This window comes from Rhinolophus ferrumequinum, chromosome 6 (assembly GCF_004115265.2).
Source record: "Rhinolophus ferrumequinum isolate MPI-CBG mRhiFer1 chromosome 6, mRhiFer1_v1.p, whole genome shotgun sequence".
In the NCBI taxonomy this organism is placed as follows: Eukaryota; Metazoa; Chordata; class Mammalia; order Chiroptera; family Rhinolophidae; genus Rhinolophus; species Rhinolophus ferrumequinum.
The window spans coordinates 47,466,953-47,483,688 of record NC_046289.1 but is presented as its reverse complement, the minus strand read 5'-3'; the positions used below and the strand labels follow the sequence as shown (position 1 = coordinate 47,483,688).

The 16,736-nt window shown below is 48.3% G+C and overlaps 1 protein-coding gene across 7 annotated transcripts in view; it reads left to right on the top strand.

Moving 5' to 3' along the window:
* TLN2 (talin 2) overlaps positions 1-16,736 on the top strand; it is a 419,393-nt gene that overhangs the window by 352,891 nt on the left and 49,766 nt on the right. For all 7 annotated transcript variants that reach the window (XM_033107584.1, XM_033107586.1, XM_033107581.1 and 4 more), the window contains 4 exons: positions 3,205-3,306; positions 5,724-5,843; positions 12,954-13,100; positions 16,361-16,527. In XM_033107584.1, the coding sequence (XP_032963475.1) occupies positions 3,205-3,306; positions 5,724-5,843; positions 12,954-13,100; positions 16,361-16,527 (536 nt within the window). The remainder of the gene's footprint in view (positions 1-3,204; positions 3,307-5,723; positions 5,844-12,953; positions 13,101-16,360; positions 16,528-16,736) is intronic.

Below are 16,736 nucleotides of genomic sequence, written 5' to 3'. Positions count from 1 at the left end.
AGGCATCATCTGTGTTTTCAAACGTCCATTGTCAGATTGTGAATACATTCTTACGGTTTTCCAGGATAATAAGCAGCCTTTAATTGCCAATTTAGAGAAGATTGGTTGGTTTGTATCTCCATAAAGAGATGATAGCCTGAAACTATAATTAGGATAATTCCCTTTAAACATTATGCAGTCAGTATCAGACTGATAAAGTCACAAGCTGGGCTGGGATGCTGGGGCTCCCTTTCGAGACCCCAGGCTCGGCCTTTTCAACGTACTCCAGTAATTTCTGCTGTGGGCTTCTCACGCTTCAAGTAGGGACAGTTTGGCAGAAAATGAGTGAGATTCCCCCTTTTTCAAGGCCCTTAGATAAGTCTCAGTGGGTTTGTTTGGTTTTCAGGACATCAGAAAACCAGAGCTTGAAAATAAGCCATGTGACTACCATGGATATTAAGTAATGGTGCTCCAGGTTTCTCAGTACTAATTAGAAATCCAAGTGATAATCTTTGTCTTCTCAGGAGAAGGTGTTTTTTGCAATCACTCTAATGACAGGAAAGAGTTCCATAAATCCCTAGAAGATGGAAGTCAGGTTCCCTAGAAGATGGAAGTCAGGTTTTTCTTTTTTTTGATAGCCTGTGAGCCTTGCGTGCTATGATGGATTTGCAACACAGAAAGCAGCTCTTGTACAATCTTCTGTCAGTGGTGTGGATTCTTTTGGAAGGGCTGGGAAATAAGCCTGGCTTAACTGATGGCAATACTTAGACACTGCTAATGACATGAGCCACGGAGGCCAGGAACAAAGTTTTATTTCCCTCAGTTCTGTAAATTATGTAATTAGGGTTTCATTTGATACCCTCAATGCTCATCTACCCTGACCTGACACCCAAGGTGTCCCACGCGGTGCCTCTTCCCCATTCTCCCTTTCCTCAGCTCACCCCGGCCTGCCGTGCTAGCGACTTTGTCTTAAGTGGTGCCTCAGGTCCTTGAGCCCCTAAGCAGTGAGGCATTAGAAGTCTGGCACTTTCTATCTGAGGTTTAGTTATGTGGTTGAAATACTGATACACTGTTAGAATCACTGTCGAAAATTCTCCAGGACCGTGGCTGGCAGGGAAATGTGAATGACCCCAAAGTTGATTCTAACTTGGGTGCAGTTCTTGACACGGTTGAGGCTTCTGCGGTGGAGGTTCTTCTCGAGATTCTCTCTGTATCTGAGCCCCAGAAGGTTTGGGAACTAATAGGTTGACAGGAAATAATCAGCTTTCTGGGTGACCTTGAATAAATCACGCAAGCTTTCTGAACCTTGGTTTCCCCAGTCATTGAGGTTAGTGGTTCTCGACCTTTGGGATTTTGTGATCCAGTACCTTTCTTTTGTTTGTTTTTTGTCTGTGGATGGGGGTGAGCAGGAGGCGTTGGCGAAAAAGAAACTAAAGAAACAAAACAAGCAAAAACACTGCTATCTACACCACTGTTATCTCATAAAAGAAAGGTCATGTTAGCATAAAAAAAAAAAAAACAATAGAAAGGCTGTAATCTCAGAATAAAGGAAAGTTCTTTCAACTGAATAAATGTGAAAAATTTTTAAATTCACACCTCTGTTCTTACTTTTTTCATTGTCTTCAAACTAAGAAAAGGTTCATCCTGGAGGCTGGTGGCTCCTGTATTTTAAGCTGCCCTGTAGCCCCAATATCCTGGCGTGTTTGCAGTCACACCACATCTCATATGAAGGTGCCCAGCATGTCTCTGGACACTTAGCAGATGCCCAGTTTATATTGAGTGTGTGAGTCCACAACCCAGGCTTCATATGACCGGCAGGGCCCATGGTGTGAGGAGATGTTTGGCAGCATCTATCTCCTTGATAAACAAAACTTTAAAAAAATCTAGCCTGGAGTTTGCATTGATGGTTTGGTGATAATTGTATCCCAGGCGGTGCAGACACAGCACACGTAGGCTACGATACATGCCTTCAACTCACATTGGAGCTTGTGCCTGCTCATGATGGGTAACTGTTATTAAAGGCTCCGTCTCACATTTTCCTAATTGCCCTCTTGGCCCCTAGTCTCTTGCCTGACTGCATGCTATCTGGCAGAGCTGCCAAAGAGATCTTCTCAAATATGTCATTGCCTCCCCCAAATTTCTTCATTTTTCTCACCATGTCGAGGTTCTTCATTATACAGATCCAGCTTCCTTGCCACCACTCTCCATAGCCCCCTTCTGTTCACTGTACTCACTCTTCCTTCCTTTCTATTCACCATGTCGCCTCACCTGGAGTATCATTCAGCAACCGATGGGGACAGTAACGGTGATAATGGTGGTAAAGATGGGTTGCCTTTTTCCTCATCATAATCATCACTGACATTACCATCGTTATTATCGTCTTCTTCATTGCCGCGGTCATAGCGCCTCTTCCTTCAGGTAGCTCTTGAACAGGTATAATCTCAGTTGATCTTTACTACAAACTTCTGATGCTTGGAAGTTTCCAGTGAAGAACCTGAGGTTCAGAGAGTTGAAGCAAGCAGCCTGAGCTGCGTTCACAAGCCCTGGAACCACGTCTTAAATACAAGTCTTCTGAACCAATATGTCCCTAACCGGTCAAGGGACAGAGCCATGGTCCTGCCTCTCCAACTCTTCCAGCCTACAGGGATCTCACCCTTCTCTCAATTCCTATTGCACTTCAAGTCAGACAAGTGACAAATTATATCCAGTGTTTCCAATTTCTTCTCTTTGCCCAGTTTAGATCAGAAGTGAGGTTTCTGGGGTATAGACGTCTGTGGGCTACACCATTCCTCGGGAAGCCCTTCGTGGTGTAGATTCTGCCTCCCCGCTCATTTCTGTTATTCTGTGCTTTACTAGAAGTGTCCAGCTCACACTCACCTTTATATTCTTGAATGCTAGTCCCTCTCTTTGGGACACCTTACCCACCTTGTATATGTAGCAAACTCCCCTCTTCCCCCCAAAAGATTTGGGGGGAACATCAATCCTCAGAAAAGCCCTCCCAATCCTCTCAGGCAAAGCTGGGGGCCTCTCCTTGCCTGTGTACCCCACGTGCCTTACATGCACCTCTACTAAAGTCCTTATTGCAGAAGTTGGGGAATTCTGTTAACTCTGAGCCAAAGAAACTCTTAAGGTCCTCTCCATTTTTCAAAGTTCCTAATTCTAATACATATAATCCACACTTCTACAGGCTTCTTACGACCTTTGGGTTCTTTTTCTTTCCTCTAGCTGGACGAAGGCACTCCTCCAGAACCAAAGGGAACATTTGTCGACTATCAGACGACTGTGGTGAAATACTCCAAAGCCATTGCGGTAACAGCTCAGGAAATGGTAAGAAGAAAAAGAATTGCCCCACCCACTGCCGGTTTCCCTTTTACACACACCACCACTGAGTCTTCAATTCTGGAGTCTGCCTTGGAGAGATTAGTCCCTGTCTCTGGTTCTTCCTGGGCCCCAGCTTCCGTCCTTTATCTGTGGTCTCTCTGGTAGCTTGTGGTCTAGAATCCCCAGTGTGCTGGAGTTCTCATCCTGTGAAAAGGCTGCAAGAGGGAATCAGAGATGACTGAGACTTGGGCATGAGGGCAGGAGAGCAAAGGAAGGAGAGAAAATGAGACTCGAAGAAATGAGAAGGAAGTTGGAAGTTACGGAGAAAGAAAAAAAAAATCCTGTTCACCTCGCATCACACAGGATTTGAGGTGTTTTTATAGATTAAAATTATAGTACACGAGGAGACATTTGGGGATAGAACAGAAACTGATGGAATCGAATAATACTACTTGAACAAGAAGGTATTGCCAGTCTTTCAGGCAAAATGAAACAGCATGATTATGTTAAAAAAAAAAACTTCCTAAAAACAGAAGGCATTCTGTAAATAAATTATTTATTTTTTGCTAAAATATAATGCAGTTACAATTATATTGTATGGATCTTCATATATACAGCTGCTATCTTGATGTGTTAAAAAATTGTAGAGAAGATAACAAATAGTGTCCTCAATGAATTAATAGGAATACATAGTCAGGGAGCTCCTCTCATCTTTGAAAGCTCAGATGGTACAGGACAAAATTTTGAAAGGTGCCTCTTTGCTGCTGCCACAGAAGCCTGAGTTGAGAGATCAAGCAGCCTTCCCAGGTGGAGGGACCAGCCTGAGCCATCACGAGTTTCCTGCCCCGTCAGGTCCGCTGCCGGTCTGGACAGTTTTGTCATGTAGTCGTGTGTCCACTAGAGGTTGAGCTTGGACCACAAAGTCTTCCCTGGCCGCTGCTGTTCATTCTTAGAAACTTTGTGATTGTGCCAGGCTTGTTGTTGTTTAAAGGGATTTGGGCCGGGGAGGGAAGGAGGAACAGTGCTCACCTCAGTGAGTATGACAAGGCTGGCGTGTGCCGGTGCTCCGGCAGGCAAGTCACAGAAATAATCGGGGAGCCCTTCAGGGCTGATTCCTCTGGGCAAGGAGCACAGCGCAGCAAGGGTTGCACACATTTTGAGTGGCCTCATGGTGCTTCTGGAAGCTCTGCCGGTCCATCGTGACCTTTGGTGTCCATGCTCTTAAGGAGCCCGGCCTTGGCTGCATTGCCGCTCCTGGGATAGCTGGCCTGGACCCTGACGTAGCGAGAGTCCCGCTTCACGGCCTTGGGTCGCCCAGAATCGATGTGCTGTTCCGCGTGGCAGGGCTCAAATGCAGCAACTCTCAGTACAGCCGTGCATTCCTTGTGACTCCACACCTCCGCCTGAAGGCCTGTAACATTTCCTGGTAAACATGCCTGACACCGGCTGCACATTCCCTCCCGCCCCAGTGGATGTGCTGTCATTTCAAAGGGGTTTTAAAAGGCCCTTTAAAATCAAGGTCTTCAAATGCCGTAGAGAGAGACAAAGTCTTGTCATCCAGGGTGAGAGACGAGGTGGGGCAGGAGGGAAGCCTCTTGTCCAACAGGGACAAGAATAGCTTTCTGGCTGGCAGGTTAAAACTACTGTTGTGAGAACAAAGGCATTTTTGTCAGAGGAAGAAGAAAAACGAAACACTAGCATATTAGCTACTCGTATGTAGGGTACACTGAGGTAAGTTTTTCTATGAAACAGGAGGAAAATACAGAGTATCTTGATAACAAAAAGGTAGAACTTGACCATTTAGGCTACAGTATATACTGTTAACTCAATTTCGGGCCGGAACCTTGTCATTCTGTGGCACAAATTTGCTACAAAGCTTTATTCCGTATGAATTTCTTCCTCCAAAACATTTGTCTTATCCATCACTTCTCAGTCACGATTTCCTTCATAGCCCTGTCCTCATGCCCTTTATGCCTGGTGGGACCCACTCCTGGGTTCCTACAGACCAGGGGAACTCTGCAGAAGCCTGTACCAGGGCTGTGCACTGCACGAGGAGTATGCCCCCTAGTGGTTTTCCTGGGGAGCTCCTCTCCTTCCTGACCCACTGGGCTAGGCTGGCTGGGCTGCGGCTCTCACCTCCCAGAGTGGACCCTGGAGGCCTGGCCCCACACTGCACGGCCTGAGTCTAGCATGTTGCCCATTCCATTGGCCCCACCAGGACCTGCCGGCCTGACAGGGGCCCTGGCCTGTTGTGTGCAATGCAGCATGGGCTTCGCTTGCACTGCCCTCTCCAGTGTCCAGCCCCAAATGCAAGCCACTAGCTTAAAAGTGAATGAAACCCTTTGCCTTCCAGTGGTATTAACACATGGTTCTCATGCTTTTCTCTGTGTGTGTTTTGTGTCTTGCTTGTTTTCTTTTTCCAGATGACTAAGTCGGTTACTAACCCGGAGGAGTTGGGAGGACTGGCTTCACAAATGACCAGTGACTATGGGCACCTGGCTCTCCAGGGCCAGATGGCAGCAGCCACGGCGGAACCAGAGGAGGTCTGCCACCTTAAGCCCCTGTTTTACAAAGCCAACCCACCTGGTGCCCACTCTCAGGGGACCCTCCGTGGTTTACCTCCCCCCCTTCTCCCCGAAGACCCCAGCATGACATCCAGAACCAGGCTTAGCTCCCACTACTGTGCTGCCAGCCCTCAGGCTCAGACCCAGTAGCCCCAGGCTGTGTTCAAGGCGCACTGTCCTTTCTGAGGCCAGCTGGCTGAGATCTGGGGACACCTGGGCTTTGAGACAGAAGGACTCTGTTTACAGTCTTCTGCCAACTCACTGTGCCCTGGCCCATCAGCTGATGCCAAGGGCAGAACACCCACCACCATCTTCCTCTTGCTTCCTACTCCTGCCCAGCACATTTCCCTTAATGATTTTTGTTTTGTTTTCCAAAAGTTCATAGAAGTGTTGGCAGAGCCAAGGATGGGGTTTAGCTGCCCCTCTCTTGAGAAAGGGCTGTATAGTCTGCTTTCATGAGACAGTCTTGACGAACATCATCGGTGGCTTTCTAAGAACTGCCCCATACTTCCCGTGGGCTTCTCTTCAGTACCTTCCCTCAATTCACTTTCTTTAATGCCCAGTACAGACTTTGCCTCAGAATGCCTGCACCTGTAAGAGTCTTAAAATGTCAACACATTGGTCCCAATGCCGACTTTCTAAGAGCTCCCATCTCTAGTACCTCTGAGAAATCAAGTCATCCACTGGGAACCACACAGTATGGGGGGGACTCTGGGGTGCCTGATTACATCTGTATCCGTGTGAGCCCACAGAAAGGGCCCGGGCCCCAGCTCCTACATGGCTCCTTAGAGAAAAAGAGCTCAGTCTGAAATAAAAAAGACTGGACTGGATTGCAGGGACACTGGGAAGAGAAGGTCACTGCATTCCATGAAATTCCTCAAGCTGTTTATTGAGCACAAACCCTGTTGGCCACATTCCTAAATGAACCAGGCCGTCAAGGCAGGAGGTTGTGATTGGCCTTCCCTTCCCCTTGCGGTAACAGTCAGCATCCTTAAATTACTCAGTGCTACTGTTTCTCCGGGGAACCAGCTCTAAGCATGTCTTAACAAAGGCCCCCAGACATACTACAGAAATGAAGACCCCAACCAAAATCACTTTCTAACATATGTTGTAACAATGCATGTAAATAGGAGTATCGTATATATGTACTTACATACATATATATCTAGCATGGGATGACTTAAGTTTCTAACAGTGCCTGCGTTTTGAGATTTTAGAATGATTGAGCACTTAGGCTGGCAGCATGAATAATTCTATACGGAATGAGGCTGTTAAGTCCCTACCAAGAAAGAAAAATTCTCAGAGACCCACATCAGGATTCTGTTTGACTCTTTACACGGGCCTATCATTTTTTAAAACTAGATGCCCTGTTTTAGTAAGATCACCTGGACTCATAATTCATTTGATTTACATGTAATTTTGAATTTCATAAACAAGTGTAAGGGAACTTACGTTACAGGAAGGAAGTTTGGTTGGACAAAGGGAAAAAGTGTTTGTCTTCGCAGGGAGATTAAAACAAAAAGAGACTGTGATTGCAACGCAGGTTTGGATCTGTCTCCAGAAATCTTTCAAAAGGGAACCTACAGCCATCTGCCTTGGTTAGTTTAAATGCTGGCCTGCCTGAGTTACTGAGTGAAGACCCAATAATCTGTTGGAGCCCTACTTGGGAGTTCCACCCCACATGTGAAACAAGCAGATTGTCTTCTTGCAGCCCAGATCATTGAAGCAAAATATGAAATAATGCCAAGGCAACCAGGAAAGAAAACGTATTGCGACAGGCACAACAACTAGAGACTTTAGTTATTCGCCCTGCTTTGGTAGCAGATGACATTTTCATTAAGGTTTTCCCTTTTCTTCATTCCGTCTTGAGATGTGTTTTACATTCCAGACACAAGAGCAGTGTGACCTGGAGCAAAAAGGGGCAGAGAGAGTATAAAATTACCAGTGGCTTGCAAAGGAAAATTCTTTGTGTGCATTTGCCAGACAGATATTTGAGGGAAAACTAAGAAGGTTAGGAGATCCCTGAAGCAATCATTTTTTTATTCCAAGGCTATGGAATTATTTGTATACCCAAGAGGGCCCACATCACAGCATGTGAAAATATTTATATCCAGGGCACAGAAGAAGTTGCTCCCCTCCCTCCAGTCCTACAGTTCACTGTGCCGAGTCAGCGTTTTGGTCTTTTCCAGAATGTGAGAATTACAGGAAACGCCATAACTCTCTGCCCTCTGAACATCAAGCCGGAGCTTTATCTTGCTTATTTTTCCATGGAAAATTGAAACTTTTGTTAACTTCTCTATGAAAATTTTTTTTCTTCAGAAAAGTTAAAACCCTCAGGCAACTTTGCAATTTAAGATTAGTTTCCTCTTTTAATAGAAAAGAAGAAGAAAGAAAGAAATGCTGATCCAGGGAGCCACAACTCCTATGTGTAAATGCTGGGGAAATGTTTAGTGACTACAGCTTTGTCTCTGAGGAAACTGCTGTAACCACTTGTAATACTGCGTGTCTTCAAAGTTGGCAGGAAGGTTTGTCAAGAGCCTGTGGCGAGAACCACAGCCCTTTCTCCCAAGTGAGATGGGTATCCGCTCTCGAATTCTCTAAACTTTCCACTCCAAGACACACTTTCCGTAGGTGGGAAAGTGATGCCCTGCTTCTGTTCTACACGCTCTTTATTTGTTCCTTCCATTTTTTTCTGTCTAAGGAGAAACTGCAAAGTTTGTCAGATAAGATCCATTGTCATCTTTTCAACGTTCACAAGCTCTCCCAGGCAAAGTGTATTTGACCTGGTTTCAGATGTGATTGTTTTTAAAGCCTGAGAGAAATCTGTACATTCAGTGTAGTTTTAGGCAGTAAAAGATCACTATTTCTTAGACCCTCCCCCGACCCCATTGAAATTCGATCCCAAACCTCATAAAGGCTAGGCTTCTAATTTCCCTCCAGGCACAAAGGATATGCTCTTGTCCGTTTTCCTTTTATTTGGGCAAGAAGGGAATAGAAGGTTTTTCTTGAGGTTCAAGTAATGCTTTACTAAACTTGACAATCTAAAACCCCAAGTTTAGTGTCTTTAAGCAGCATTGCTTTGTAATAAACACTGGTCATGAGTTGGATCACCCTTGGGGCCGGTCATATACGCTGAGAAATTGAGTGTGGCTTTGAGAAACTCAGCATTTTTAAAGCCCTTATCTGTTTGAATACAGTCTCAAAAAATGTCTTCCCTTTCTAGATGTTCCTCTGGCAGTACAAACTGTTCTGGAAAGTACAGTAGACTAGACGATTGTTTGGGTGATATGTTGATTCTGTTGTCCTCTTCCATTCAGCACCCTAGCCATCACAGGTGCCTGTGGAATAGAATAAGAGTATGCGAGTTGTTTGTTTATCAAGTCCCGACAAAAGTCAGATGCTGTGCCATCCCATGCACCATCAGTTACAGCATGTGAGATAATTATTTGTTCTTCCCCGTTTCACAGATAAGCAAACCAAAGCTCAGGGAGCTTAGTTAAATTGTCCAAGACCACACAGCTACCATAGTGTTGAAGCCACTTTAAGTAACTTTTCGGAAGAAGTGGCGTTTCAAATAAGTTAAAAAGGTACTGTGGAAAAGTCAGGATTTGAACCCAGCTTTGTTAGGCACGCATTTCTCTTTCCCCTGCATCAAGCTGCCTTTTCACAACAGTGAACATTCACGTGGCGCTTTCTGAGATCTTTTCACATGCACCTTTCATTCGGTTATCCATCAGCCCTGGGCAGTGGGCAGGATGGGCTCTATCCTGTGTCCCAGGTGAGGGAACAAAGACCCCAGGAGGTTAGCGGGCTCACCTAGAGAGTCCGGTGTCCAGGAAAGGGCAGAGCTGGAAGCAAGTTCCATGGTCCTTTCTGCTACCCATGGGGCCCACACGGATGACGGGTTAAGAGCAGGAGTGGTGCTGGGGTGGGAATCCTGAGATCCTTTCTGTTACATTCAGCCCTCAGCCTGTGAAAACAAGTGAGTGAAGCCTATTTCAACTCATCCTTTTTCACATCACATCCCTCCTGCATGCTGTCCAAATAAGGTCATGCAGCCAAGGTATACAGGAGGGTGGCATGGCCAAACCTCAAGGGGGCCTCCAGGCCTCTAGAAGGTAACTCCCCTGGCACAGACCCGACTGCCAGGGCCAAGCCCTGTGTTGACCAGCAACCCCGAGGACTTCTGCACCTGTCCCCTTTCTCTAGTCTCATCCCTTTACTTTCTGGTGCCACTCTCCCTCGGGGCTTCCTAACTGGAATCCCACCTCTAATGACATTGTGCCAGCTCTCCACCGTTGCATTTCAAGACCTTTGCTACATGCATGATGTCACCTCCAAGAAAGCAGCTAAGCATGAGGACTTTTTAAAGCCTGGTCTTTGGAGAGGGGGCTGAGGGCGTCAGAGTGTGGTTAAGGACGCATTCCCACCGTTTAGCTTGTCCTCCCACAGATTTCAGGTTTGAGACAGCACAGGAGCAGGCCCTTCTGCCTCCCACGCCCAGGGTGATTTGTGAGTGACCGAAGAGGCCTGGGCTGTCCCGGTGCCCCATCTTCTATACACAGAGAGCTCAGGCGTGGCTCCATACAGGGAGCAGGATTCAGGGTTTTCTTAGCACGACAGTTTCACACCTTATTCTTCAGAACCCCGACCTAGGAGGAGCTTTGGGAGTTCTGCATGTTGAACTCAACTCTCACTTTTTAAACATAACTGAACTGTTGTTTTTTTTTAACTGTCAGGAAAAGTTGCGTGTCCTCTTGCATGTATTCTAGGCCAAATGGAAACCCAGACTCGCCCTGGGCCGCTGGGTGGTTTGTGCAGACCTTCGGCCGATGCAGCTCTGCCCTGCCCACTATGGCCAGGAAACTGTGAGAAAACTCCTGTTAGCTTTCTTTACATACGTGACGGGATTTTCTCAACACTGTGCAACCAAAGCAGATTCAGAAATAAGTTGGTGGCTGAGGCTGGAACTGGCCTTCATAACCCTGACTTTTAAACTTAGGTTCACTCAGTCTCATTGACTTTTTATCGAGTCAAGGATATACATTTTAACTCATAAAGGAACAGTATACTAATGAGAAATTACTTTTCCTAATTTTACATGTTGAGGTGCCATGAGAGCTTTCATTGCGGGGAGAGGGAATAGGGAGCTCTGCTGCTAAGTGGCGGGGGGGGAAATCAAAGAAGTTAGAAAAACATTGATCTAACGGATAGAACACTGTCCTGGGATTAGAGACCTGGATTCTCCTCTGGCTTTCCCAGGAACAGGCAGTGTGATCTTGGGCCCATCACAGCTCTTCTCTGGGCCTCCGTCTCTTCATCTGTAAATGGGGAGGTGGAACTGGGACGGTGATTTGTATTGTGAAGTTCCATGGAGGTTTCTTTCTCCGTCTGTCCCTTACCTCACTTTCCCCGCAGCACCTTTCATTGGCAGGTCTGTCATCCTCACCAGCAGAGCTCTTGCTTTTGGATTCGCTCTGACCCTTGACTCCTTAGGGTTAAACTAAATGGATCTGAAAAGCTTTGAGAGCCAGTTTAAAACTGTAATGGGGCGTCCCCCCCGCACCTCCACCTCCTGCTTCACGTTGAACTTGTGCTTAAAGTAAGAAACGTGCCCAGCCATCAGCTATATGTAAAGGGCATCACTGCTGTGGGGGCTGAACTAGAGGGCCTCTCCCCTCCGCAGTGGCAGCCTTGTTGCTGCACTGGTCCAGACCTGTTAGCAAAGCTGCCATGTTGTGTGACCCTGGGGTGCCACTCCTGTTGTACTCTACATGGAGATGGTCAACAAGAACCCCTGCCGGACTGTGAAGTTGGTGCAAACCCCTGTGTGTAATAAAGGACACCTCAAAGAGCAGAAGGCCAACTTTCTGCAGGAGGAGACTTTTCTAGTAAATGGATTTAAACATCCTTTGGGCTTTAAGGGGTTAAGGGAATTACCTTTTTCCCTAAAAGCAGTAAGGGTTTCAACAATAGGAGAGTTAACCTTTGCAACCTCCTTGACTCCTCAGAGTCCCCTTACTTAACCTCTGACTAGTGGGACATTGGAAGATGTCATCCAGGTGGCCCAGCTCTCCCAGGTGTTGTTCCCCATACCTGAGGCTGTTCAGTAAATCTTCATGGCAGATGCTGGGAGGGTCAGTCACAGCTTCTTCCTGTTGTGGTTTCTTGAAAATGACTAAAGCTTAAAGGGTTGTTTCTTTGTTTGTGTTTAGTTGCTTACCTGGGCTGGAGGACAGATTATTGGGCAGCTGTATTGATCAAACCCAAATGAAAATTGATGTGAAAGAGGCAGAAGAATGTAAACTCTGGGAGGTGGCAATGGAATTTATTGCACCTTAAAGAGACAGCTGGCAGCGTATCCACAGTGGAGCTCATTTGGCTTCTTTTAGGCAAAGTACCTTTTATAATCAGACACAAGCCAGGGGTCATTAAAAGAATGCATTCCTGGTGAGCCCTTAGCTCTAAAAATGTACCTTTTGAAAGACACCTCCAACCTGGCCTGATAGAAGAGAAGTACGGGCCCAGCGTGGTTGCTCTCCCCACAGGGTACAGCTGAGGAGGGGAATGTTCTGCTTGGTAAACATACCAGTTTTGCAAGAATCTGAACGCTTAGAAATATGCTTAATACTGCAGTTGTATGTTTTGAACTTCTAATTATCCTCCAGGGCTGTTGTGAGGCATAAATGAAATTAAACGTATTCCCTGCTTAGAAGAGGCCATGGCACACGGTAGGAGCTCAATAAATGCTTGCTGCAGGAATAACAGAATTATCCAGCAGAGTTCATCTCGTTGGCGTTCTTATCAGGTGACGCAGGATACAGATAAGCAATACGCCAGGAAAGGCAGCAAATATCAGGAAAGCTTTGCACTGGCATGAAGCGGTGCAGGCTCGCTTACTGTGGACAGTCTCTGAAAAGGGAAGTGAAATCAACCAAATTCCATACTTCACCAAGCACAGACTCCTAATAGCAGTGGAATTTTCCTAGCCAGGCTCCCATAGGACATAGGAGAAATTTTCCACATAGGGAGGACCTCGACGGCCGGGTCCATGATGCTTGTGCTTCCCCACCCCGGCTGCCTCCACAGATCGGCTTCCAGATTCGTACTCGTGTGCAGGACCTGGGCCACGGCTGCATCTTCCTGGTGCAGAAGGCGGGGGCCCTCCAGGTGTGCCCCACCGACAGCTACACCAAGAGGGAGCTCATCGAGTGTGCCCGCGCAGTCACAGAGAAGGTAAGGAGCAGCCCTGGGGTCAGACACTGCCACCGTGACCGACGGTGACCAGGAATGTGAGCTGGGAAGCAGCCAAAACCAACCCAGCCAGGTCAGGTCTGGTCGTCTTCCCTCCCGATCAGGGTCTCCCCAGGGACGGGGAGCGTCAGGGAGCTGAGGGTGATCCATAGCCCTGAGAAACTGAGAGCATGAGAGGGAAAGTCCCATGAAGGTCAGGGCTCTACCTTGAAGGGGCTCTCCTGCGGACAGACTGGACAGACCATCAAAGTCAAGGTCAGCACCAGGAGCCCCTTCCTTCAACCCCTTTGACCCTTTCGCGCCTGGGGCTTCTTCCGTCTCAGGGAGGCTCCCAGGTGCTGAGAGCTGAGTACGAAGGACCTAAAGTTCCTTTCCTGTAACCTCTTTGTTTCCAGATGAGACAGTGCGGTGGGAGAGAGTTAAGTGCCTGCCTGAAGTCCGTGGCACCTCGGTGGAAGAGCAGGAGCCTGCATGGCATTTTCTGACTCGAAGGGCAGTTGTTTGTAGAGAGAATCACCTAGTGTAGTGGAGGGTGCTCTGGGATATCAGCTGAGGCACTGTACCTTGCGGAGCCTCGATTTCCTCCTCTGTAAAATGAGGATAAGGAAATATCATGCTTGGCCCGTAGGGTTGTGCAGGTTAAATGCAATCGTATGTGTATACATGCTTGGCACAGTGCCAAGCACGGGTCAACATTTTATCAGTGCCACCTGCTGTTCTTTGTAAGCCGTCCTCCAACACTGTCCTCCTGGGAAGTGTTCCCTGGCTAACAATGCCCGGTTCTGAACGCCCCTCCACTCCTAGTATCTCCTTCACTCCCCCGCACTATGCTAATCTTTTGCTTTGCTTATTTCTCTGAGTCGTTATTCAGGGCAGCTGTTTTACGGGCCGCCAGAAGTGCAGGCTGAAGCATCCGTGCTTGGCTGACTTTCCCTCTCCTTCACTCGGGTTCTTAGCACATAGAGCTCTGCACTGTTTAGAAGCTTGGCAACAGGACGCGAGGTGTGGGTGGGAGACTCCTCACCTGGAAGCTGCCCTACAGAGGCTGCTCTGTACGCGATCCCTCGCCGAGGCCAAGTCGAAGCCTGGCCATCGCCTGCACCCCCACAGGATTGTCCAGGCCTCTCTGGACTCCACAGGACGAGGAAATCAATCTCTCAGCTCGAGGAAGGCACTGTCCGTCCTTTCAAAGCCCTTCCTTGTTATTAAAGTTACTCTCGCCAAGTTTCCCCGTAGAAGACATTGTAGCAGGAACCTCAGGGAGGGGAGGAGGGGTCCAGGCTGCATGATGTCGGTGAGCCTGGCCAAGCAATGTGATTTTCCTGAGCTGGCCTCGGTCTTGCTGCTTGTCCCAGCAGAGGAGCCCTGATTTAGGACATCTGAAGAAGGATCAAAGCCAGGGAGGTGGCTCATTCAGAGCGACTGGTCTTTTGGTGGCCTCTTACTAAGGGTACCTGCCTTCTATGCTTGTGCTCCCCACCCTCACCTGGTGTCTTTCTAACGTGCCTTGGATGCGTCTGTGTAACTTCCCCCAACCACGAGCCCCTTGACTTGTTCCCTTTTTTGTCCTCATCTTCTAGTGACTAGTAGATGCTCAATAAATGCCGCTGACTTACCTTTCACAGTGGGGCAGGGGGGACGATGTTTCTGTCGTCTTTCTAGCTGAGAGGGTCCCTCCCAGACTTCTGATTACGTGTTATGGCCTTTGTCACCAGAGTGGGGCTCCAAGCCTGCTGGGAGTTCTTTCCAGAAACTGGATCCCTCATTCCCAGGCCAACTCTGTGCCAGTCTGACTTATCTTTTCCTGGTGGGACACAGTGATGTTTAACTTGGGAAGTAGTTGCTTTAGGGCTGTTCTTGGGACATTGCGGGTGCTCTCTGCCCTTCTCGCCAGGCTGTGTCCACAGCCTCTGCTAAGATCTGAGCAGTGTAGGAGGAAGAAAGTGTTCAAACTCCGTGCCTCTCACTGATGCTGTAGCTCCCCTGTCCTGTCAGCGTGTCTTAAAAAATGCATTCACAGAACATTTTCAGACTCCTCTTTTGGTCAGCCGTAGTCAACGATGGTGGGTGTGTATACACGGGGATGAATATGATGGCTCCCGGCCTCAGAGGGCCTCCAGCCACTAGCCGGATGCTTGCTTTTTATAACCTATGCTAAGTGGCCATCCTGAGGGTAGAATCCTCAGGAGGTCCAGCTGTCTCTCTGGAAGAAGACAGTGGGGAAGGCGTCCCATTGGGGACTTCGAGCTGCCTCTTGCAGGATGAGTAGGTCTGTGGCTGGAGAAAAAGATGGGGAGCACTGGAGGCAGAGGACAGACCCACTGGGAGTGGGGAGAAGTGCAGGATGTTTGGGGAAGTGAGGAGCTGGCTGGTAGAGTAATGAGCTATAATGATGAAGTGAGGAGCTGGCGAGAGGGGTAGGAGGCTGGAGAAGCTGAACCTGGTTCGCCTCCTCCACAGCCAGGGAGAATTGTGGGCAGGGATGTGGTGAGGTCAGGTTTGTGTGACGAGCGCGTCTGGGAACAGTGAGGCTGGACTGGACGGGGGGTGGCAGGTGGCAGTGTAGGGCCTCTGACGTGGGCGACACTGAGTGTACACCTTAGCCAGCTTGCTGGCCTCTCAGGTCACTGGAATTCTGTGGGGTGGCAGGTAATGGCTTGAGGGAGTGTTGGCGTGGAAACGTAACACACAGTGATTCCCTCTGGGCTCCAGCCCCTCTGGGGTTCACTATGGAGCGTTTCTAATCAAGAGGTGGCCCAGGGAGTGGTGAGTGTTAGCAGAGAGGGCTGTCCTGCAGAAAACCTGATCAGAGGGCACAGAGGTGGCCACACCTTTCAGAGGAAGCTGAGCCCTTATTCTTCCTCGTGGTCTCAGAAACGTAATCATAAATAATAGCATCTGCTCTCTACCAAACACTTACTACATGCCAAGTGCCACGCTAGACAATTGGACATACGTTTCCTGCCCGTAATGCTACCAACCACCCTGAGAGACAAGTGGCAATAGCCCCATTTTACAGATGAGGAAACGGCTTAGAGAGGTGACACCACCTGCCCAAGGTCAGGTGGCCAGCAAGTGGCGAAGCTGGTGTTCTGACTGAGGCTGTTGGCCCTAAACAGTGCTGTTAACCGCAAAGCTGCATCAGCTCCCAGAGAAAAGTCAGTGTTCTCAGAGTCCACGCACACTTGGGTTCCGTTTCCTTCACTTCTCCACTCCCGCTGACAGTCCCTCATTGCCTACAGGTGTCCTTGGTGCTGTCAGCTCTCCAGGCTGGGAACAAGGGGACCCAAGCATGTATCACGGCCGCCACTGCGGTGTCCGGAATCATCGCCGACCTGGACACCACCATCATGTTTGCGACCGCTGGGACCCTGAACGCAGAAAACAACGAGACCTTCGCAGACCACAGGTACGGGGCTCCTGGATAGGGAGAGGGTCGGGCTGGCTGGCTGGACTTTGGAGATGCCACCCAGCAGCCGGAGATGTGGTCATCTGTTTTGATTTCAACAAGATGCTGAAGTGGGGAAAGTGAACCGTGTCATCCAAATAACCCCTTTTGCCAACTGTCAACACAAGTTGCATTCCAGCTTCGCCTCTCACAGCCTGAATCCAGCCTGC